This window comes from Acartia tonsa, chromosome 11 (genome assembly GCF_053477335.1).
Source record: "Acartia tonsa isolate MP-2025a chromosome 11, ASM5347733v1, whole genome shotgun sequence".
Taxonomy (NCBI): Eukaryota; Metazoa; Arthropoda; class Copepoda; order Calanoida; family Acartiidae; genus Acartia; species Acartia tonsa.
The window spans coordinates 27,156,444-27,182,806 of record NC_137270.1 but is presented as its reverse complement, the minus strand read 5'-3'; the positions used below and the strand labels follow the sequence as shown (position 1 = coordinate 27,182,806).

Here is a 26,363-nt window from a genome sequence, read left to right as displayed (position 1 = left end):
GTTTGACTCTGACATTGGTCAGACGTTCCTCCTGAAGTGCTGAAATAGAAACCTTCTCCCACTTAATCAATCCTCTATCCGTCTACTCATCCTTTTGATCCAGGAATATAGTGTGTTTATTTTATTAACAAAGTAATATATAATGTGAATCATCGGTCCTAGGACAAATGCAGGAGTGACAAACGTCAGAGTGGACACCGAACCTATTTCAAACCATCTTATAGGTTTTTTAAATGTCGAACCCCTGCGGAGGGCTTATTTGAATATTCATATCTTAACCTAATCTGACCTGTATAAAAATATTGATTTAACCTAATATTTTAGACACTCCTGCGTTTGCCACTCCTGCGTTTGTCCTTGAATCTAGCTATCCAGAGAGAGATAGGACAAAGAAAGATACATTAATCTCATCCTCAATCCATACACTGCTAAACCTAGGGAGGAAGGGTTTCTAAGCTATTTCTTACCCTAATTATGTGGGGACTTTCAATTTTGATTAGTTGGTTAATTAATAAAATTCGCGGGGTCATAAAATGAAGCAATGAAATAACAGATATATTTTTATATTTGTCCAAAAGCTTTTTTAGTATAAATTGCGGAGATCTGTATTTAATAGGTAAGAAATAGTCTATAAACTACAAGATTTAAATCTAAAACAAATAGAATAACAAATATCCCAGAACCAATGTGAAGCTTATCTAGAAATTTTTGTGCATCATGTTCTGGGTTTTTTCATCTTTTCCTTTTTATACTGTGCTCGATCTTGTTTAGTTCAGAGTATAATTTTCTTTTTAATATTGTTTTGTACATTTAGCAGGGATCTGAAGGGATAAGACAATGGCCGATAAATTGATGTTCATCCCCATTGATGATACACAAAATTACCCCTTCTGTACATTACAATTTTGGAGTAAAACGTTTGGACACTTATCTTAATGAACCAGCTAATCAAAATTTAAAGTCCCCAAAGTGGTTGAGTCAATGAATGAGAAAATGTTACAATAAAACTTTGGGGACTGGTGTAATAAAGAGCCCAATGTTTCCTTCCTTCCTGATATTTCCATTGATGACGTAACGAAAAGGAAATATTAGAGAAAAAGTTTTTTGGAAGGAAACAATTAGTTTGTTTAAATATTAATGAACATTTTAAAACAACTAAACTAGGTTATTGACCTGTATTATACAGGGAGGGAGGGGATATTGGGCTGTTTATTACACTAGTCCCCAAAGTTTTTATTCAATGGTTCGACAACTCTGGGGACTTAAATGGAATATTGATTAGTTAATTTATTAAGTTGAGTGTCCAAACGTGTCTACCACTAATTGTAATCTACAAAAGGGGTAAATATGCTTTAATTTATCGGCCATTGACTTATCCCTTTAGATCCCTCTGTAATTTAGGAATCAGGGGCGTGCAGAAAATGGGGGGGGGGGGTGTATTTCGACAACTGGATAATGATATACAACCAATAGGTCCACTTATTTGCTTTTCAAGTTTCAACTTACTATATCTTTTTGTCTATCAATAATAAGATTATTTTGTCTCAAGCTTAAGATTAAAAAATAACTAAACCGATTAAGTTCTCCATTTCAGAAAATCTTTACATATTTAGTTCCTAGTATGGTTATAGGCTATGTTTCAATCTTCTAATACAGTGCCCTTAGATACTAGGGGCGCAGTGTGAAATAAAGGATATAATTTTAATACTATTAGATAGCCATGATTATACAGATTTTATTTGACAAAGTAGTTATTATTAATTGATGTTCGGTTAACCTAAATTGTTAGACAAATTTTTAGATAAACAAAGCTAATCTAAAAGTCTGTCAAGAGCCCAGGGATCTACAGGGATAAGACAGTGGCCGATAAATTTATGTACACTCTCAATGATGAAACACAAAATTACCCCTTCTGTAGATTATAGTTAGTCGTTAATGCGTTTGGACACTCAATAATAAAGCAAATTTTTTTTTAAATCTCCAAAGTTGTTAAGCCAACGAATAAGAAAATAAACATTAATAACCAAGGAATTTTCACTCAGAGTGCTATCGAGCACTTAACACCCCCATTTCTTAATGAATTGAAATATGGAGGAATATATTTTTTTTATATTTGTAACATCTGTATGGAGGTGCATAGCACAAAAAAACTAAAAATTAACCCAGGAATTGCTCAACAAATAAGTTGTGTTTTGTCATTTATTTACAATACCAACGTAAAAATTTTACTTTTTCTTTTATTAAAGTATAACTCATGCTTTTATTTATAAATGTTAACCGTTAAAAAGTATTATCCTCGTTAAAAAAACCATGAAATAGTTTTGTTAAATTTATATGATGTGGTTTCAAATGATTTATGTTGATAATTTCTTTCTGGTTTTATTTATAAGTTCTCTATAATTGATATATTAACTACTGGCTACGCACCTTGAGTCCTCTAGGGGCATTTGAAGAAGAGGGGGAAAGTCGACCTCCCCATTTTTTGTAATTTTAAAAGGAAAAAGTAAAAAGCGACAAACATACATAGATACTTTTACTTTTTTTATAAGGATAACGAGTGGCTCCGCCCCTAGCAGCATCTCGAGGCTCCTTAATTACTGATACTTTTGACTTGTCTTAAAATAAACTAAACATTTCGTCTGATTTAAAGATGTTGTTATTTTTGTTTTAAAAGAATGATGTTCTACCTTAAAGTTTCTGTTATATAAATTGCAAATAAGGGCGGAATGATTTTTATCTTATGCCTAATCCTAAGTTGGGCTAACAACTACTCTTCTATAAGCAAACGAACTACCTACTGCCACTCTCCCCCCCCCCCCTTATTTATATTTTTAATTAATTTAGAAATAAGATGTCGAAAGGTTTCAGTGTTCAACAGGCATTTTGAGAGAAACCGACACAATCCAATTTAAAACTTTTGTACGCATTTTTTATATCAGACTTATATACTTTTTATACCTTTTTAAAGGAAAACTTCTTTACATTGATTTTTGTGATTGTCTAAGCTTTGGCTTACAGAATTTAATCATTTTGGACTGTACAACCAGCAATCTAAAGGAATAAGACAATGGCTGATAAATTTATGTCCAACCACAATTAGATATACGAAATTATCCCTTCTGTAAATCACAATGAATGGTTTAAACGTTTGGACACTCGACTTAATGAACTTAACAAGTATGATGTTTAAGTTTAGTTAAAGTCTAATGAAATTTTTCAACAAATTGATTTTTCATTTTTGCATCCGTGGCATTCTTATGTGAAGCCATAATAGAGAATTATAAAACAAATAAAATTGTTTCCTTTTAAGGGTGATATTTAAGATATTATACATGATCTTAATTTATTATTAATATGTGGAATTTTATTAATAGATTTAAGGCGGCGGCAGCCGCTTTTAACTTCGTTATATCAGCCGCCAAAAAAAACAAAAATGGTCTGCAATATTTTTTTTTATTTCAACAAATGTTCAGACGCTTATCCAACTACCAAACTACTAACTTTTAAAACCCTAAACTTAGACAGAGAGAGAAGAAACAGTGTGCTGTTTATAATACTAGTCTCCAAAGTTTTATAATAAAATTTTCTTATTAGTTGGCTTCAAAACTTTTGGGACTTTTATTGATTTTGAATAGTTGGTGCATTAAATTCAGTGTCCAAACGTTTCAACCCCTAATAGTAATTTTAGGGGTTTATAGGGTTAATTTTATGTATCATCATTGGGGATATTCATCATCTTTTCTAGAAATTTGAAAAACTGAAATGCACGGCTGCCGAGACTCTAAAGATAAAATGATTACTACGTATAATGAATTAATAATAATTGGTTTAAAAATACATTTTTATAAACTTTTGTTAAATGTTACAAAAAAAGTGAAATATTTATTAAATTTTAATTTAAAATTTTTGTGTGTTTGGCCAGTAAGATCTCAAAAACAATTTGATCAATATAGTATTCCAGGGGGGGGGGGGGGGCTTCGGTGGTGAAACCATTAAGGGTGAAACAAGAAGAAAGCAGGCGAGAAAGGTATTTAAGGGGGATGTTGACACCCCCTAAAATGCATCAAATTAAATATAAAGTATCATGGAGGCTGTTTATAACACTAGTCCCCAAAGTCTTAAAATAACTTTTTTTCTTATTCGTTGGCTTAACCACCTTGGGAACTTTTATTTATTTTTGATTGGTTGTTTCATTTAGTTGAGTGTCTAAACGTTTCAACAACTAATTGAAATCTTTATTAGGGTATATACATTATTTTATCGGCAATTGTCTTATTCCTTTAGATCCCTGTTAAGATATACTTTTATAATTTTGTTCTATTTTATTGGATCAAAATTAACATAGAAATCAATATCTTTTATTTTAAAAAGTATGTTTTTTAATAGAAAAAAAATATTGGCTTTGGAAGTTTTTTAGTATTTTAATTGCATTTCACAATTTTCGATCAATTTTTGTTTCAAAAACTTGTTTTGTCAATCTATGATATTATCAAATCAATATTTATTTAAATAAGATATTATGAAGCAACTTAAAGTGCCTCAAAAATGACATCATACAATACAAATGACCAATAATAGGCCAGCATACATTTAACTATTGGCCAATTAAAATGTTTACTGGCCTATCATTCGTCATTTGTATTGTATGACGTCGTTTTTTATAGACACTACATATATAAGCTGCTTCATATATCATTGGTAAAAATAATTTATTTATCTTAACTTACCGAACACGCTATGTTATTATCATTTATTTTGACGTCAGAGTAAAAAAGATTAATACGATCATTTTTAAGTATGCGTTTCCGTTTATAATTGTTCAGAAATGTTCAGGAATATACAGAGAAAAGTCAATAGCCGATAAATTGATGTATATCCCTGACGATGATACACAAAATTGCTCCTTATGTAAATTATAATTAGTAGTTGAAACTTTTGGACACTCAACTGAATAAAAGACAATAAAGGTCCCCAAAGTTGTCAAGCCAACGAATAAGGAAACATTATTATAAAACTTTGGAGACTTTTGTAATAAACAGTCCAATGTCTCCTCCCTGGGAAATATTCCTCCAAACTGTTAGTAAACCTTTTCATCACCCCCCCCCCCCCATCCTATTTTATGCTCTAAGATTTTTAGCATATCTGTAAGTATACGTGTAAATATAGTAGACAACACCCCTTTCAATTTCTTTTAAATGTTTTCGAAGCCTAAAAAAATGACGTCATATTGTACAAATGACCAATCATAGGCCAGTATACATTTTACCATTGGTCAATCAAAATATATACTGGCCTATTTGTATTGTATGGCGTTATATTTTTATGAGGACTATAAGCTGCTTCTCATTTGTTTATATTCCTATTTATTAGATTGTACACTAAAATATTTTGAATTTTGTAAGGACTGGGATAACAACGTAAATTCAATCCATATACCTCTCTAATTATTATATGTTATTATACGCATCTATGACCGTTTTCGGTCTATGTTATTAAACTTGCATTACACTTCATTTATCTTTTTAAATAAATAACACTGTGTTACCAGAACCCGTGACTACCTGCCTACCCTACCTCAACACAATGTGGCTTTCTGTTGGACTACTGAGCTGTATGATGATGGCAACAGCTACCTATGGGTCAACCATTCCTGCCGAATACAGACAGACACCCCCAGAATACAGACAAGCAGTAAGTATCTATCTATTTATCTATCTATCTATATGCTGGCTACTGCTACATATGGGTCAACCATACCTTCAGAATACAGGCAGACATCCCCCCAAAAACAGACAAGCAGTAATAATTTATCTATCTATGATCTATATTTATATTTTTCTATCTATTTATATATCTCTAATCCACATGTAAAGGAGAACTATATTGGTTCGGCGGCTAGCAAGACAGACAGATAGACATTCTGTTACTTTATTATAAGGATTTATTGCAAACTATAATAACTATATCTACATATTTTCAGCATCCACTAAACTTGTCTAACTATCTATCTATTTTCAGCATCCACTAAACTTGACCAACTATCTATCTATTTTCAGCATCCACTAAACTTGATTAACTCTCCATCTATTTTTAGCATCCACTAAACTTGACTGACTATTTTCAGCATCCACTAAACTTGTCTAACTCTATCTATTTTCAGCATCCACTAAACTTGTCTAACTCTCTATCTATTTTCAGCATCCACTAAACTTGACTTACTATATCTTTCTATTTTCAGCATCCACTAAACTTGTCTAACTATCTATCTATTTTCAGCATCCACTAAACTTGACTAACTCTCCATCTATTTTTAGCATCCACTAAACTTGACTGACTATTTTCAGCATCCACTAAACTTGTCTAACTCTCTATCTATTTTCAGCATCCACTAAACTTGTCTAACTCTCTATCTATTTTCAGCATCCACTAAACTTGTCTAACTCTCTATCTATTTTTAGCATCCACTAAACTTGTCTAACTCTCTATCTATTTTCAGCATCCACTAAACTTGTCTAACTATCTATCTATTTTTAGCATCCACTAAACTTGACTGACTATTTTCAGCATCCACTAAACTTGTCTAACTCTCTATCTATTTTTAGCATCCACTAAACTTGACTGACTATCTATCTATTTTCAGCCTCCATTAAACATGACTAACTATATCTATCTATTTTCAGCATCCACTAAACTTGTCTAACTCTATATCTATTTTTAGCATCCACTAAACTTAACTGACTATCTATCTATTTTAAGCATTCACTAAACTTGTCTAACTCTCTACCTATTTTAAGCATCCACTAAACTAGTCTAACTATCTATCTATTTTCAGCATCCACTAAACTTGACTAACTATCTATCTATTTTTAGCATCCACTAAACTTGACTGACTATTTTCAGCATCCACTAAACTTGTCTAACTCTCTATCTATTTTCAGCATCCACTAAACTTGTCTAACTCTCTATCTATTTTTAGCATCCACTAAACTTGACTGACTATCTACCTATTTTCAGCCTCCATTAAACATGACTAACTATCTATGTATTTTCAGCCTCCATTAAACATGACTAAATATCTATCTATTTTCAGCCTCCATTAAACATGACTAACTATCTATCTATTTTCAGCATGATTTTGTGGGAGAGGTTCAGCATCTAGTAGATGGTATGAGCGCAAGAACCTCAAGGTATATTCCGTGAGTGTGTCGTAACATGTAGTGCATCCGTACGTTCTTAGAAAAGTTTTAGGTTCGAATCTCGATCCAATATCTGCTATGAGACGTTTCTGAGATTCTTACTTCTGCCTTGTCAGGTGCTCGAAATGTATAGTCATATTAGGGGGAATGCCTTGACCAAAAACAGGTGCAACATATTACCATGCGTAGTTAGGGCTTTTGGGTTGTATAATATATCTATCTATTTATCAAAATAAAAACTATCAGAGAAAAAATTATTTCAATTTCTGTCATTTAAATTAAAAATATCATATACTTTTACGGAATCTTAAATTGGATATTTTTCTTTATAATCTACGCTACTTAAAGTTTATAAATAGATTTACTGAATAAAAGCTCTATATTTTATATGTAATTGTTAACAAGGATGACATCGTTAATCGAAGCTGTATAAATCATTGATTCAAAATGATTTGACATTGAAGAAAAAAGTTTTTAAAATTTTGCTTATAATACAAGAGACTTTATTCCTCATTGTCTTAGGAATTACCTTACCAAAATGTGGTAATATGATAATTCCATTCTATAATATCTTATAAAAATAGCTTCGAAATTTAACTTGTTAAATGGAAATATTTTTGGGTAATAATTGATAGCCAATCACCTTGTATTAGCAGACAGAAAAGCCTAAATCAAGAAAATATTCGCTTAAAAATGGTCTAAATATGTTTTCTCCAAAATTATCTGGATTAAGATTATAAAAATGTGTGTTCATAATATACACAATTGAATAGTTAATCCGTATCTTTTAAAAGGTTCAATTGCCTTTAGTACTTTATTAATATGTTAATTATAAATAATTTTTTATTAAAATATCTTTAAAAGATATATTTAAATTTGCTGTCTTTTCTAGCTAAGTTTTCTATTAAATTTTTATTCCTAATAATTTTCATTTAAATTTCATCTTTAACTATAAATAAGAGAAGCTACTCTATAATTCACTTTGTCTGTCCGTCCGTTCGTATTGACGCTATTGGGGAGTTATACTTGGCTGCTAATAAAGCTAGGCTTTTGATTTTTCTTGTTAATATACTCATCAGTATGTAGAATTTTCAAGTAGATCATGGCGTTCTGGTTGTCTTTAAACAGTTTAGCCGTTTTTATCTTTGACCGATTATAACATATCTTTGGTGTTTTTGGTCAGATTTTCGTTGGTATCGGTATAAAAAATTAGATACCCTGTTGTCTTTAGGGATTTTCATTATCTATAATACAAAGTAGAACGATGTCTGTCTGTTTGTTTGTATGTTTGTTTGTCTGTTTGTTTGTAGCGAAGGATCTCGCTAACCGCTGAACCGATCAGGTTCTCCTTTACAGGTTAGCTTCTCATAGGTCCTGGGAAGGTTTATAACTATTCTCTTTGGGGGGTGGGACACCCCCAACCCCCCAAAAAATGAAAATGAACCCCCCAATTTTTTTTTTTCTTTTTAAAAACAAAATTTAAATAGTAGGGTCGACCCCCCCCAAAAAAAAAAAAAATTTGCCCCCCCCCCCCCACAAAAATTTTCTTTTTTAATTTTTCTTTTAAATCTAAAATACCTACGAAAAATTGGTTTGATCAAACCTCTTGAGGCAAATCCCCTAGATGCTAGGGGCGAAGCTACTAGTTTTTAATTAAGTTTTAATTTTCTCGAAAGCTATTTAAAATAGATTGCAGATTTTTTTGTGAAGATATTGCTTTCGAAGGACCAAAAAATTATAGAATAGTTTTGCTACCAAAATTGCAACTTATTACAAGCATCCATAAAAGCGAAGCTCTGAAATGGCACGACAAACGAACATTCAAACTTATATCAGTGTCAGAACTGATAATTAATGCAGAATCAACATGTTTTAAATAGACGTACGGACTTTCTGGTGACGATTATAGAGATGCTACGCTTTCTAATTCTAACTGTTTTAGGAACCATCATGCAAAATTTGAAATCGATTGAACAATTCTAACATGTCTTAATTAACAAAAAGATCTAACCGATACGGAAGGACGTACTAATGGGCAGACCGACCCTATTTATAGAAAAGCTTCGCTTTCAAAAACTAATAAGTTATTGTCAATGACGCTATACTTCAAATAGATGCATAAATATGGACGAAAAAATCCTAATTAAACATGATAAATCCATTACAATCAATGCATAAAATCTTCCTACTTCCGTTTCCTATTTTTTACAGAAGGGTTTAAGAGAAATGTAAATAGTAAAAAAATATTGCAACTTACATTTTAAATACTATGAAACAGAGTTATTTGAAGTTTGAACATAGGTACATAAATTTTACCAGCGCTTTCCCTTAAATAACCGTGTAGAACTCTCCATCTATTTTTTAAAAAATAGATTGAAAATGAGAGGAGTTTTATGCTAAATAAGAAATGAAAAGGAAAATGGGTTTCAGTGCTCGACATACACTTTGTGGGAAAGCACAATTTTACCTATATAATGTTTTTACTTCCAAATAATCAAAATAAAGCATCTAAAATAAATAATAGCAGTGGAAAATTAGGCTTATTTAACACTTTTAATACTGAAGCAATTAAAATCAGATATTTTTTATAATTTTGATTCCAGCTTATTGGCTAATGATATAACTAGCGGCTTCGCTAGCTTCTAGGGGCTTTGCCCCAAGAATTAATTAAAAAATAAAAAGATTATTGGAGATGCAACCGCTAATTTCGAACATATTTTTCTTAAAAATTAAGGGGGAATTTTTTTGCGGGGGTTGGGTGTGTCCTACCACCCTTTTACTTTGTATTATATGTAGATTAGTCCAAATAGTTAGATGCATAATTATCAGGGATCTAAAGGGATAAGACAATGGCCGATTAATTTATGAATATAACCAATGGCAATACACAAAATTAACTCTTTTTAGATTAGAATTAGCCGTTGAAATGTTTGGACACTCAACTAAATGAACCAACCAAAAACTCAATAGAAGTCCCCTAAGTTGTTAAGCTAACTGATAAGATAACTTGCTTCTAAAACTTTGGGTACTGGTGTAATTTACAGTACAATATCCCTTCCTCCCTGTATAATTATTAATTATTCATGCAGATATAGTTAGATACAGATTAATGACACTATAATTAAACAAACCTAGCGGTTTTATAATTTGTATAAAAAATGATTAAAAACATGCAAATAATCTGGAAATAAAGTCAATTATAATTATTATCAAAAAATTTAAATATTTGATTAATATTTTTATAGCCAAGTGATTATAAATTAAGACTTTAAAAGTCAAATTTTCGTCTGCTAGCAAATTTTTTTCCGCTCTTTCGTAACAAGTTTCCTGTGCAGTGTTAATATTTACAATGCTATTGGCTAATAATCAAAGACCCAATTGAGAGTCAACACAGGGTCCACGGGGTGGGTACATACGGTTAGTTTGAAAAAGGTAAATTTCATATATTGATAATCAACCTTTTATTTAACATAAAACTTAATAAATAATCCTTTTCTTTTTAATATTACAGCTTCTCTTTTACTCAATATGTTAATTTATTCTATGAAACTATATTTAAGATTTCTTTACGATTTTTTGTCAAAAAAAAGGCTTTTTTGGCCTACCTATGGACATAATCATACTAGTAAATATTTATGATATATGGTGGTTATTTCAGGATCTGATTTTGTACAGTGCATTTTTGTACTTTCAAATATTTTTAGAAAGGTTTCTTTATTTTTATTAACGTAAAGATATTTTTTTATATATTAAAGTGTTTAAATATTATTTTAGCTTATTTGCTTTTGTACCTTTAAAACGTGAGTACATTCATGGTCTACTTGGTGTCTATCTCCGATATTTTCCGCGCTAATGGTTTCAAAGTGGTAAATTTTATGCATGTGCCAAAAAAAATCTTTCTTCCGGTGTAAATAACTAAATTTCAGCAGGGATCTACAGGGATAAGATCATAAGACAATGTATGTTCATCCCCGATGATAATACACAAAATCACTCCATTCTTTAGATTACAATCAGTGGTTGTAAAGTTTAAACACTCAACTTAACACCAACTAATCAAAATTCAATAAAACTTCCAAAAGTTGTTAAGTCAACGAATAAGAAAGCTTTATTATAAAACTTCTGGTACTAATGTATAATTAAACAGACAAATGTCCCCACCCTCCCTGCAAAATCTTAGTGGTTTACGACAGGTTTTCTGCCATTTTAATCATGTCATGCTTGGGTGAATTATTTGTGAATAATATGATGTTTGTAATCCACCATTCCATTTGCCCTGTTTTGGTAATGATATTAATAAAGCCGATACAGTTTTTGTAATGTACCATTCCACTTTCAAAAGAGACGAAACTGGAATAATGGTTTACTGTTTTAACATCAACATAATAAAAATTATACATAATATTTTTAAATTATGTTAACCGTATAAATGCATAAAATATCATGTAACAAGGATGACAAAATCCATAAAAGCGAAGCTCTGTTGAATCTGTTGAAAAACTGCTAAAATACAGGATATTGTTAAAGGACATACTTACATTTTTAGGACTTAATTATAGAGATGCTTCGCTTATAATATTGTACTTTGTTGTCCTAGGAATCAGTATTTCAAAAATCAGATCAATCGGATAATTTTATCATATAAAAAATTGTTGTTAAAAAGTTAAAAATCATCATGTTTAAAATGGACGTACGGACATTCTGGTAACGATTCTAAATCGTACCAAGCTACTACAGAAATCACCATGCAACGTTTGGAATCGATAGGACAATTCTAACCTGTTTAAATTAACGAAAATAGCTAACTGTGACGTACGAACGGACGTACATACGGACCGACCCTAATTATAGAAAAGCTTCGCTTTTAAAAATTTGGATCATGGAAAGAAAACGAAGTATCGGGTTTAGTCGTATTTTCACGGAAGTTTTTGAGAGGTTATTTTAGGTTGATTCGCTAGTAAATGGAAATGATTGTTTGGGTGGTGGGGGGTAGTTTTTTAGTAGCTTTTTATAGTTTTTATAAAAAAAGGCGGATTAATTTAAAAACTTCTGGCCAAAGTATCCCGAATGACGTCATATTAGAATAGTCCATTATTCTAGTATGACGTTATTCGGGATTTTACCGCCAAAAGTTTTTAATTTCATCCCCTTTTTTATAGGCAATATAAAGAGCTTCGTTTTTTCATACTTACAAGAAAAGGAACAAAAAAATCAGTTCATTCTAAAGCTTTCCTGAAATTTTATTCATATTCTCTGGCGACTTATGTTATGCCTTGTATTATCTTATTAATACACTAGCGGCTTCGCCCCTAGCCTCTAAGGCTTTGCCAAATAATTACACCTGGAGATGCCCCCACAAATTTTAAATAATAAAAATATAAATTAAGTACCTGATGAGAAGCTCCTACTCCACCACTAATTTTAAATAATAAAAAAAGGGGGGATTTTTTCATTTTTGGGGGGGTTGGGGGTGTCCCACCTTCCAAAAAAATAGCCTAAAACTACCACAGGACCAGTAGGTATATTCCCTGAAGAGTAGAATCCGATCGGTTCAGTGGTTACCGAGATCTTAAGGGACGGACAGACAGACGGACAGACAGGCGGACGGACAGACAGACACCATTCTACTTTGTATTATAGATAAATTCATCTAGACGTCGATTCATAATCTTTTCCTTAAAAAACGATGACTTTTAGAATCTATTTTTAACAGGAAATTACAAGTTCAAACTACTCTGTACTTTCAAATTGAAATGTGATTTTCTTGTCTGCTATTTAAGATATTTAGGATTGAATTTTTTCTGTGAAAATTTCTATGGCATCTAGTCTTTAGATTGTTTTCCCCATCTATGTGTCTTGAATGCTCTATATATATTTCTTTTTAAAGACATCTCACAACTTTGTCCTTCCATGTTTTTTTTGAGTGCTTCGCTACTTATTGATGTTATCATCCTTGATTATTTTAAAATACTCTGATTAGTTTGAACTTCGTAGTTATAAGTTTTCCATATGAAATTACTGTCTGTTTTTTGTGCATTTAGCATCTGTACTTTCCGTATAAATCTACCCGTCAAAAAAAACATCAAAGATTACTTTTTATAAAAGTCATGTAGTAACATAAACCCTTAATATTGCATAATTTTATCTTAAAAATGATGACAATATTTATAAATGTGAATCTCTAAACAATAATTCTTGTACAGTGTCAGAACTTAAAGGGTGTTTAAAAAACCGATCGCTTCACTCTTTTCAATATAAACCCTACAGTTTTGGTCAAAAAATAACAAAAAATGACCCAATTCATGTCCAAGCAATGATAATGAGAAAACACTATTGAATTTTTATTTCTACTCTGTCAAAGATCAAGAACTATAGAGACCCGTCATGTCTCAAGGTTTGTCTTATTTATGCCAAATTGGCTAGGATTGAGTTATAAACCTGGTTAAGGTGTCTATAGAAAGGTCTTTACATGCCCCATCAAAAACTCTGAACATTATGGGGTCTATCTACAAGATTTCTAGTATTTAAGACGATTTGTTGATTTTTAATCTCCAAGTACGGAAAAATTCTCCACAAGGGCTAGGACTCGAGCTGTAGTGCTCAGGAGAGGTAAGTAGAAATCAAAATCAATAATGTTTTCTAATTGTCATTGCTTGGACATGATTTGGGTCATTTTTTGTTAGTTTTTGACCAAAACTGTAGGGTTTATATGGAAAAGAGTGAAGCGGTCGGTTTGTTTTAACACCCTTTAATTAGCAGAGCATTAATTTGTAAGTCTAAGCAAAATAAGCATGTTGAAATCGTACCTAACTGTAATATAATTCATCATGCAAAGTTTGGAATCGAAAGCGAAAAGAGCCAATCGTTACGGACAGACGGACCTACCCTAATTGTAGGAAAGCTTTAATTTAAAAAATCAATAGGATTTTAAGAAAAACGAGAACATTTTACTATCAGAAATCTTGGGGAAAAGTCGGCTAATGCCAGGTTTTAACCTCTAGTCCTTAAACTCGATTTTTTTTCTAAGGGGCAATTTCTCCCCCAAAATAGTTATAACTGTTCCCAGGACATATGAAAACCTAAACTATAAATCAGAACCATATTGGTTCAGTGGTTAGCGATATCCTTCGGTACACACACACACACACAGATCATGTTACTTTATTAAAAGAATATAATTTTTTTCAGGGCAATAGACTCAGATTTTGATTCGCCCATTGAGAGGAACATCCGCCCCCCAAGACAAGCTCAACAACCGGTAAGTAATTAATCATTATGAAGTAGAGACGCTAACGGAGGGAAGGGACATTGGGCTATTTATTACACTAGTCCCCAAAGTCTTAAAATAATGTTTTCTTATTAATTTGCTTAACTTTCATAATAATTTTAATTGATTGGTTCATTTAGTTTAATGTCCAAGCACTAATTGTAATCTTAAGAAGGGGTAATTTTGTGTATCATCATTGGAGATGTGCATCCATTTATTGACCATTGATTATACCTTTAGATCCCTGAGTACACAGAGACATCCTGTTACTTTTAAATAAGGATCAAACGATTTAATACAAGTTAGAATATGACGAAAATATGTATCAATACTGTACAAAATCTTGTAAAGATAAATGTACAATAAAAGTGCAATATTTTTAAATAACTAATATTTATGGGCTCTTTGTAAAGTACAAAAGTCCAGGGAACTAATAGTTGATAAATTGATGTACATTCCCAATGATGATTCAAAAAATTATCCCTTCTGTAGATTACAATTAGTAATTGAAACGTTTGGACACTCACATTAATGAACCAGAATTCAGTATAATTCCCCAAAGTTGTTAAGTCAATGAATATAAAAAACGTTGTAATAAAACTTTGGGGACTAGTGTATAAATAATTTGACATCATAACGACAATTTGATTCTTAAAATAGTATTTATTAACTAATGCAATACATTTAATTACAAAGTAAACATAATTAATAATTATATTAAAAATTGCAAAGCAAGGAGTAATTAAGCCTAATTTATATTTTTCATTTTATTTATATTTATAATTTAAACATTATGTATTAAGTAAAGATATTACACAAGTTTAATAAATAATAAGGATCAAGGACTTTCTAGGGGGGGGGGGGGGGTATGAATCCCTTAGATAACAAATTTTGGAAATAAATACCTTCCCTGAAATGTTTTTTTAGAGGATGAGAGGGTTTTTAAATCGCTGAAAAAGAACAGAACATACTAAATTTTTCACTGAAAGTTATTTTTCCATGGAAAGAAAACAAAGTCATTCCTTAATTAGGACAGAAGTCACCTTCCTAGGAAGGACATAAGTAGCCTTCCTTAAGTGAGAATTTGTTAGATGAAGGGCATAAATTGCCTCCCTTAACAAAGATTTTGCAAGATTGAGGACATAAGTAGCCTCCCTTCACCTAACAAAACCTAGCTTTTTGGTCCTTCACATAGCAAAATCTTGCATAAAATTGGTTTTTGGTCCATCACATAGCAAAATATTGCAAAACTTAGCTTTTCTGTCCTTATTATAGCAAAATATTGCAAAACATAGCTTTTTGGTCCTTCACATAGCAAAATCTTGCATAAAATAGCTTTTTGGTCCATCACATAGCAAAACATTGCAAAACTTAGCTTTTCTGTCCTTCACATAGCAAATTCTTGCAAAACATAGCAAAATCTTGCAAAACATAGCAAATTCTTGGAAAACTTAGCTATTCTGTCCTTCACATAGCAAATTCTTGCAAAACATAGCAAATTCTTGCAAAACATAGCAAATTCTTGCAAAACATAGCAAATTCTTGCAAAACTTAGCAAATTCTTGCAAAACATAGCAAATTCTTGCAAAACATAGCAAATTCTTGCAAAACATAGCAAATTCTTGGTAAACTTAGCTTTTCTGTCCTTCACATAGCAAATTCTTGCAAAACATAGCAAATTCTTGCAAAACATAGCAAATTCTTGCAAAACTTAGCAAATTCTTGCAAAACATAGCAAATTCTTGCAAAACATAGCAAATTCTTGCAAAACATAGCAAATTCTTGGTAAACTTAGCTTTTCTGTCCTTTACATAGCAAATTCTTGCAAAACATAGCAAATTCTTGCAAAACATAGCAAATTCTTGCAAAACATAGCAAATTCTTGGAAAACTTAGCTTTTCTGTCCTTCACATAGCAAATTCTTGCAAAACATAGCAAATTCTTGCAAAACATAGCAAATTCTTGCAAAACATAGCAAATTCTTGCAAAACATAGCAAATTCTTACAAAACATAGCAAATTCTTGCAAAACATAGCAAATTCTTGCAAAACATAGCAAATTCTTGCAAAACATAGCAAATTCTTGCAAAACATAGCAAATTCTTGCAAAACATAGCAAATTCTTGGAAAACTTAGCTTTTCTGTCCTTCACATAGCAAATTCTTGCAAAACATAGCAAATTCTTGCAAAACATAGCAAATTCTTGCAAAACATAGCAAATTCTTGCAAAACATAGCAAATTCTTACAAAACATAGCAAATTCTTGCAAAACATAGCAAATTCTTGCAAAACATACCAAATTATTGGAAAACTTAGCTTTTTTGTCCTTCACATAGCAAATTCTTGCAAAACATAGCATTTATGTCCTTTACATAGCTAAATCTTTCAAAATGCAGCTTTTCTGTCCTAAACATAGCTAAATGTTGCAAAATGTAGCATATTCTTGCTATTTAGACCACCCATTCCTGGGATCTTAAGCTTCAGACAGGAAAACCTTTCTGTTTGGTTATTGAATTGATAGGATTTCAGAACAATGATATTAATTTTGATGTTTTATAACTCTGAATTTTTTCATCCATTTAAAATAGCCAGCTTTTTGTTAATAAATGTGAAAACTAAAAATGCTTTTAAATTTAATGATCTACTAGCTGCTCTGCCCCTAGAGACCTTTTTTTTGGGGGGGGGGGTTAATTTTTACTAGGGGTGAATTCTCCTGGGAGGGTGGTACCTATACCTATAATTCCTATCCCAGAACTAATAAGAAGCTGAACTAAGTACAGAACCCTATTAGTTCAGAAGTTAACAAGATATACATACAGATAGACAGACACAGATCCTGTTACTTTTATTATAAGGATAGTAAAATATATGTTCTTGTGTAAAAGCTAGCTTTTCAAAATAAGAAGAAAAAACTTGACACATCATGCCGTCCGCTGAGGTGGATACTTAAAAACATCAAAAACACTTGAAGACACGTTCGACGACTCAGTCTTCCACGAGTCGAGGTTATATTTTTACCTCTTCTTAAAAACACTTCAAGACACGTTTGAAGAGACGTCAAGTTTTGTGTAGTTTCGCGTAATTTTCCGTTAAAAAATCCTACTGCTTTCCCACCTAGTATTCTGTCATTAATAAGAGTTCACAACTTTTTTTCTTAAGTTTTTTTTATATTTTTTCAAAATGAAAATCACAAGCGATTTCGCACCTAGCATTTAGAAACTCTATATTTGAAGGGTAGAAAATAGCATAAAACCATTTATAATTGGATATTGTATTGTATAACAAACAATTTTCAATGAATAAGAAAATAAAGCTTCGGTCCCTCGGAAAATAGCAATTGATAATAAACTTATGATATTTAATTTTACTATCCATGGAAATATTAAATAAATATTTAAATAAAAAAAATTGTAAAAATACTTGTTTGTCCTTCTATGACCTCCTACTGAAGGAAAGTGCCTATTTTACAGACTAACATACACACACTGTTCGATCTAAATTGAGAACACTTCGAAGACGTCTTCAACTACCTACTTGAAGACTTGTCTTCAAAGAGTAGCTCTTCAAGAAAAAGTTTTTAAGAATTACTTTTTGCCAAAATACTTGAAGACTAAAAGACTTCAAGACGTCGACAATGTTTTAAGTATCCACCTCTGTCGCGAAGTATGGTCTATGAAGATTAGAGTGGGTCAATTTTCAAAGTTTTTTTTTAATTTTTAATTCATCACAATGGATTTATTATTACTTGGATCTTACACGAGATTTGCATGTTCTATAATAAAGTGAACTCTCTAGTGGGCTAAAATAACGATCTCCCCCACCCAATTCTTTTAACCTATTCCCTCTTCTCTTACTGGATAAATGGCCCACAAAATAAAATCGAAGAGAAATTGCAACCAAAATTTTCTCCTGTTATAATATCAACGTAATTATTAATAATGCAGAACTTAGCAACTTAATTTGGCGACAACTTTTCTATGTAATTCTATGTCAATAAGATAGCGTGCTTATCAATTCCAAAATTGAGCCATCCTTATGACTTTTGACCCAACACGACCTGGGGTTGGTTAATTACCAATACTAAAATCTAATCACACAAAGTTTTGAAATTAAGAAATATTCTAATTTATTTTTTTGGTATTAATTAATATGAATACTAAGAAAATTTATAATCCCTTATAACTTTTCAACATATATATTTCATTGTAAAAAATTCCGAAAATTAACATTTCTTTAGCTCTGTTATTGGTCATCCCCCCATATAGTATTATAATAATGTCCATTTCGCAAAACGTACTATTTACAGGGATCTAAAGGGATAAGACAATTGCCGATAAGTTGATGTAAATCCTCAATGATTACCCAGCCAGAAAGTAGCGTCACTATCGCGCTACTATAGCGCACGATATCGTGTAGCAATCGAGCACGAGTTCTTACGATATCGCTAAATAGTCGTCCAATGCACATCGACGATATGTTACGATAAATGGTCGAAAAGGTACTTAGAGCTGCGCGATACACCCACAAAATCGTAAGCGATATCGTAAGGCTCGTAAGCGATATCGTGCCAAAATCGTGATTAAAAAGTACATTTAAAAAATATTTAACATCATGTAGTTTTCTTTGTAAATATTGTTTGTAAGTAAGAGTTTGCATAAAGAATCCATTTCATACTGTGTATGCAGACAGAGATATAGAGAGTGGGAGACAGAAAGAGATGTGGTATAAAGAGACCCCATTCTCTGTACCCTTCTACTTCATGTATACTCTCAAAAGTTTTTAGTTAACTTAGGTAGAATATTTTTATGTTTATCATACTAAAAGGCAATGATTTAAGGAATATTAAGACACACATTTAAAAATGTTGCCATTTAGAAAAAAAACTTTTTAAAAATACTTTTATTTGCAATATTAAACATAAACACATTATGACAATTTTAGTTATCAGTTTTATATTTATTTTGTTTGACAACAGAAAAAATGCAATATATTTTTTAAAATAATGTGAACTTCTAGCGGCCAATTTATAAACTATATTTCTCACAGATTGATGTTGATTATATGTTGGTTGTGTGTCTGTTTGTAAGTGTGTGTTGACACATATAAAATGCTATTGTTTACGATATCTTAGGGAAATCGTGGTTGCCGCGATTTTTACTACAAAATCGAATTAATCCCTAGCGATTTTTTTCGATTTTTGCTATAAAATCTTAAAAAAGATTTTGGCGATAATATACTACATATCGGATGCGAGTTTCCTTACGACGTTTCTAGCTGGGTAAACATAAAATCATCCCTTCTGTAAGTTATAATTAGTGGTTGAATCGTTTACTATTAACAGGGATCTAAAATGATATTCAATTGCCAATAAGTTGATGTAAATCCTCAATGATTAAACATAAAGTTATACCTTCTATAAGTTATGATTAGTGATTGAATCGTTAACGGACAAAACACTCATTTTAATGTACCAACCAATAAAAATTCAATTATATTTCCCTAAGATTAAGCCAACGAATAAGAAAACGTTACTATAAAACTTTGGAGACCAGTGTAATAAGCAGCTCAATGTACACTCACTCCTTGGATTATTACACAGTACCCAAAGTTTTATCTTAACAATTTCTCATTTATGGGCTCAACATTTTGGAGACTTTTTATTTAATTAATTATGTAAATTGATTTTTCATCCATTGTGTTATCCCTTTTAATTCCTGATTTTGGCGTGATTTTTATGTGACGGCATGGGTCAAAAATGTTTAACATCAAAGACAATATATAAATATAGAATATCTATGATACAAAGTAGAACGATGTCCGTCTGTTTGTTTGTAGCGAAATATCTCGCTAACCGCTGAACTGATTGGGTTCTCCTTTACAGGGTAGCTTCTCATAGGTCCCGGGAAGGTATATAACTATTTTCTTAGGGGGTGGGACATCCCCAACCCCCCTAATTTTTTTTTCTTTTTAAAACTAAAATTGAAATAGTGGGCTGGACTACCCCCCCAAGAAAATTTTTTTTACATTCTTTTTTTAAATCTTAAATACGAAATTTTGGTTTGATCAAACCTCTTGGTGCCCAAGCCCCTAGAGGCTAGGGGCGAAGCCGCTAGTGTAATATAAAAGATTTTAAGAATAAAAAATAATCAGGGACCGCTGAACCGACATGGTTCACTTTCATAGTGTAGCTTCTTACAGGACATGGGTAGGTTTATTGCTATTCTAGGGAAGGGTACCACCGTCCTCCTAAGATAAACCGTTCCTTGAAAAAATAACCCTTTAAAAAATCGAATGAAAAATAGGGGAGGAGTAATTTGTTTTTTACTTTTTCATTTTAAAAATAATATAAAAATGGAAGGGTTAAATCCAAACCACATCCACCTCAAGTACCCCTGGAGACCTCTAGGAGCGTAGCCGATAGTTTAAAATAAAACACCAACAGGCAACAATAAATCAAAATTCTTACAAATCTAAGCATACATAGTCTATGGTCTTTGTGTGTGTTCCGACCCATGCCGTAAACGCCCAACTAGCCACCTAGTCAAACAGTTTTTTTTTACTTATTTCTTTATTATAAAAAGCTATCTTTTAAAAAAATATATTTTTTTACTATGCTATTATAGTAATTGTATGGTTCTTTTACAATTTATCTTTATATGAGACCAATAAAGGTTTAAAGCTATTTGGGGGAATAGTACTACCACATTCTTAAGAGAAATTGCCCTAGAAAAATGAAATAAAAATTAGGGTGGGTAGACTTTCCCCTCTTTCCATTAATATGTCTCTAGCATAGCAGTTAGTTGATCATTAAATTTAAAAGCATTTTTAGTTTTTACATTTATTAACAAAAAGCTGGCTATTTTAAATGGATGAAAAAATTCAGAGTTATAAAACATCAAAATTAATATCATTGTTCTGAAATCCTATCAATTCAATAACCAAACAGAAAGGTTTTCCTGTCTGAAGCTTAAGATCCCAGGAATGGGTGGTCTAAATAGCAAGAATATGCTACATTTTGCAACATTTAGCTATGTTTAGGACAGAAAAGCTGCATTTTGAAAGATTTAGCTATGTAAAGGACATAAATGCTATGTTTTGCAAGAATTTGCTATGTGAAGGACAGAAAAGCTAAGTTTTCCAATAATTTGCTATGTTTTGCAAGAATTTGCTATGTTTTGCAATAATTTGCTATGTTTTGTAAGAAATTGCTATGTTTTGCAAGAATTTGCTATGTTTTGCAAGAATTTGCTATGTTTTGCAAGAATTTGCTATGTGAAGGACAGAAAAGCTAAGTTTTCCAAGAATTTGCTATGTTTTGCAAGAATTTGCTATGTGAAGGACAGAAAAGCTAAGTTTTCCAAGAATTTGCTATGTTTTGCAAGAATTTGCTATGTTTTGCAAGAATTTGCTATGTTTTGCAAGAATTTGCTATGTGAAGGACAGAAAAGCTAAGTTTTCCAAGAATTTGCTATGTTTTGCAAGAATTTGCTATGTTTTGCAAGAATTTGCTATGTTTTGCAAGAATTTGCTATGTTTTGCAAGAATTTGCTATGTTTTGCAAGAATTTGCTATGTTTTGCAAGAATTTGCTATGTGAAGGACAAAAAAGCTAAGTTTTCCAAGAATTTGCTATGTTTTGCAAGAATTTGCTATGTTTTGCAAGAATTTGCTATGTGAAGGACAGAAAAGCTAAGTTTTCCAAGAATTTGCTATGTTTTGCAAGAATTTGCTATGTTTTGCAAGAATTTGCTATGTGAAGGACAAAAAAGCTAAGTTTTCCAAGAATTTGCTATGTTTTGCAAGAATTTGCTATGTTTTGCAAGAATTTGCTATGTGAAGGACAAAAATGCTATGTTTTGTGAGGTTTTGCTATGTGAAGGAAAGAGAAGCTATGTTTTGCAAGATGAAGGACATAAGCAGCCTTCCTAATGTAAGAATTTGTTAGACAAAGGACATAAGTCACCTCCCTTAAGTTAGATTTTGTTAGATGAAGGACATAGGTAGCCTTCCTTAGACCAATTTCCAGTGACTTCTGTCCTAATTAGGAATGACTTTGTTTTCTTTCCATGATCCTATTTTTCTATAGGAAAGATGTTAAATAGCCTAACCTATCATGTTTTTTTCCGTTTGAAAGAATTTGGGGGAATAAAAAGTACCCAACAATTTTGCAAACACATCTTATTATGATTTATACAGTTTATTTTAGATGTTGTTATCAAAAATTGACCTAATTCTATAAAAAATTTTATATTGGAAATTGAAATTAAGTGGGTTGATTTTAGGAATCTAAAGGGAAAAGACATTCCCAATTATGATACACAAAAATATCCCTTCTGCAGATAATAAAAAGTGGTAAAAATGGAAACTCAACTTAATGAAATAACCAATTAAATTCAATAAAAATCCCTAAAGTTGTTGAGCCAACGAACATGAAAACGTTCATAAAACTTAAGGGACTAGTGTAATAAACATCCCAATGTTTCAAGGTTTTCCAAAAATTTTATATTTGCTGAATATACATAACTGATATTCAGCAATAGGGATAATCTAGAGATAAATTCTCTAAATCAGCCAGTAGGATATTGTGGAAGTTGGTCATAATTAATGATAGGAATGGGCGTAATTTTTCTATTTTTATCGCACAATGAGCCAGCTAAAAATATTCGCATTTCTTAATACAAAGCTTTCATAAACAAAGGTGTTTGTCTGCTATATAAATATCTTTTTAAGTTTGATGAATTTTTGGGTCAAGTGTACCATCTAGATTTATTTTATCTATTTGTTCAGCATATTGAAAATTATGCAAATTTTGGGGGCTTTCCATATTAAATAACGTAGTTTTGGTTCTTCTTTAAGATCTCACTGAACCGATTGAGTTCTCAATTTTAAAAAAGCTTCTTCAGGTCATGTGATGGTTTTAGGCCATTTTACTACACTCCTTCCCATAAATGACAAAGTATAACATGAATTTAAGATGGAAAGATATTTGTTTTAAAAAAGGATTTAAAACAAAATTTTGGAACCCCCAATAGTTGAATAATTATTTGCTCCGTACCTTTAAATTTTGCAAACATTTTATGTAAATGGATATAGAATACGTGGATGTTATTGTGAGAGATTCTCGTATACCATGTTTATCTCAGCTGGCTAATAAAACGATGACACTCCCCGGATCTCTCACTTATTAATTTACCCCATCCCCTCCCATGGAAGAATGTATTGGCCAAAGTCTTGGAACTATATTAGCAACATAAATTGACAACAAAAATTCTTTCTTGGTAAAATATTCACGTAGTCTATATCCAGTTTTATGTCAGATTTAGTTAAATTCTTTAATTTACATATTTTTTGAAAATTTTATTTTATTTTTAACAATTAATTAATTAATTTTGGAGAGCAAATATTATTTTACACTTTTCCGTATGGCTCCGAAGCCGCTGTGGATTAGAACATGTTATGAGACATACTAAAAAATCATGTATTGGTAAAAAAGAACTAGAATTTATCTTACAATTTTTCATTTTATTTTATAATTAATCTACATAAATGATGTTGCCATAGTTTTTTAATAAGTAAATGTAGATGTTTAACCCAGATAACCCTTATTCAAAGACCAAATTGAAAGTCGGCACAGGGTCCATTGGGCAGGAAATACATTTCTTCAACCCCTTCCTCTCTATATACTATAATGTTTGATTTATCTATTATTTTAGAATCGCCTGGCCCCATACAGATTTGGTTATGCCGTGAAAGACGACGAGGGAAATGATTACAACCAACAGGAACAATCTGATGGAACTAAGGTTAGTACCAACCAATCAAAATTAAATAAAAGTCCCCAAAGTTGTTTAGCAAACGAATGAGAAGGTTAGTACCAACCCGCGACTGTGGTGTTACTCGCAGCGTGTCCGCTCGTTGTCGGAAAGGTGATAGGTTCGAATCTCGGCCAAACACCGGATCACAACTAAAAACCGTTAAAAATGCTTCCTCCTGCTGCTATGTCAGGTGTGCGACATGAATAAAAAGAGTAGAGGGAAGGCCTTAGTCTAAAAAGGGCAAAACTCATCACCATTTAAAATTAGAACTTACTGTAATGCAATCAATGTGTTGATTTTTTGAAGGTGGTTAATCATAGAAATTATGAAGCAAGATTTTTTTCAGAGATACCGCAATAAAAGATCTCGTCAAAACTCGGGGCTGACAAAAATAGTTTTAATCTCATAATTTTTCATTTTTATATCCGTGGAAAGCTGTCTACAATACATTGCAATACATAACTATTGTTTTTTCGCTCTTCAGATCACTGGACAATACAGCGTTCTTCTACCCGATGGTAGAATCCAGACTGTTACCTACAGTGTGGCTCCTGATACAGGATTTGTGGTAAGTTAGATAAATAGAAAGATAGAAAGATAGAAAGAAAGATAGATAGATAGATAGATAGATAGATAGATAGATAGATAGATAGATAGATAGATAGATAGATAGATAGATAGATAGATAATGGTCCTTGAGGGTCCCAACTTTAGTTTTAAAAAAGAAAAAGAAAAAAAAGTAATTTCACATTTTAAGGGGCAGTCTTTTACGCAAGTCCTCAAAGTTTTATAATAACGTTTTCTTGTTCATTGACTTAAAAGCTATGGGGACTTAAGTAAATTTTTATTAGCTGCTTCATTAAGTTCAAACGTTCAAACAACTAATCTACATAAGGGGTAATTTTGTGAATCACCATTTTTGGTGTACGTCAATTTATCGTCCATTATCTATCCCTTTAGATCCCTGTTAGGAACAACTTTTTTATATTTGTGTCTAGGCTGACATCTCGTACACCCAAGCTCCGGGAGGTGCTTTTGGCGGTGGTGCAGGGGGCGCAGCAGCTGGAGGCAATGGCGGAGGATTCGGCGGTGGAAATGGCGGAAACCGTGGCGGCAATCGGGGAGGAAACCGGGTGAATGGCGGTGGTGGTGGGGCACAGGCCAGCTATGGAGCCCCGGGAAAATAATTTTCTAGCTCCAATGGTTGTAGTCTAGTCAAACTGAAAATATCCTCAATGTCAATCCTAACCACTGATCCTTTTCTTACACAAAATCAACTTCTTCGATCCTTATTTACCTACAAGTATCCTGAATCCTAACAGTTACTCATCCTTACCTTAATGACCAATACCAGTGACCATAGTCTCCTGGAAAGAAAAATTGAAATACATTTTGAAGACCTCCTATTGGTGAAATTCTAAAAATGAAATCCTATTGGCAAGATCAATTATCTTATTGGCGAATTTGTAACCTACTATTGGTGAAGTTCTAATCCTATTAGCCAAGCACAATTATAATGCAAATCCTTAAATCCTATTGGCTAATATGTAGACATGATCCTCCTCAATTGGTAAAGTTAAGCAAATCCTTGAATCCTATTGGTCAATATGTAAAATTGGACACTCTGTATTGGTGATGTTCTAGTCATCCTATCCTCTATTCCCATTGGTCAATTTATAAATAACCAACCAATTCCTTAATTCCTGTTGTCCAATATGTAACCCCCTATTGGTGAAGTTCTAGTCATCTATCCTCAATTCCCATTAGTCAAAATCCTAAAATCCTACCATTAACCTCTACCTATGATTTAAAATGAGTATTCTTAAAACCTGTAAATGAAAACCTTTCGTTAATTTTAAGCCACTGTCATTATTTCCTATTTAATATTTATACCTAAATATCCAATTAATCAAAACCTATAATCAAATTTAGTTTCATTTTTATTAAAGAAATAGGTAAAAACTCATTAAAAACAATATCTAAATATAGGTAACCTTTATTATTTACTAATATAACCTTTACTTATTATTGTATATAGTGTACAATGATAAAGGAGGGTCATTTTTTGTGTATTTTCCGAAAAGTTG

General features: G+C 31.8%; 1 protein-coding gene across 1 annotated transcript; it reads left to right on the top strand.

Annotated features, from left to right (window-relative positions):
- LOC145332004 (uncharacterized) lies at positions 1–26,363 on the top strand. Its single transcript, XM_080176911.1, has 7 exons — positions 1–103; positions 5,549–5,691; positions 7,129–7,187; positions 14,385–14,454; positions 24,175–24,264; positions 24,761–24,844; positions 25,275–26,363. The coding sequence occupies exons 2-7, from the start codon at positions 5,584–5,586 to the stop codon at positions 25,461–25,463; spliced, it is 600 nt and encodes a 199-aa protein (XP_080033037.1). The 5' UTR covers positions 1–103; positions 5,549–5,583; the 3' UTR covers positions 25,464–26,363.

Excerpts from the sequence above, each read along its gene's own strand:
- LOC145332004 (XM_080176911.1), top strand. The coding sequence starts at position 5,584 with ATGTGGCTTTCTGTTGGACTACTGAGCTGTATGATGATGGCAACAGCT. Across the intron at positions 7,188-14,384 it reads ATGAGCGCAAGAACCTCAAG|GGCAATAGACTCAGATTTTG; the intron begins GTATATTCCGTG and ends AATTTTTTTCAG. Across the intron at positions 14,455-24,174 it reads CAAGACAAGCTCAACAACCG|AATCGCCTGGCCCCATACAG; the intron begins GTAAGTAATTAA and ends CTATTATTTTAG.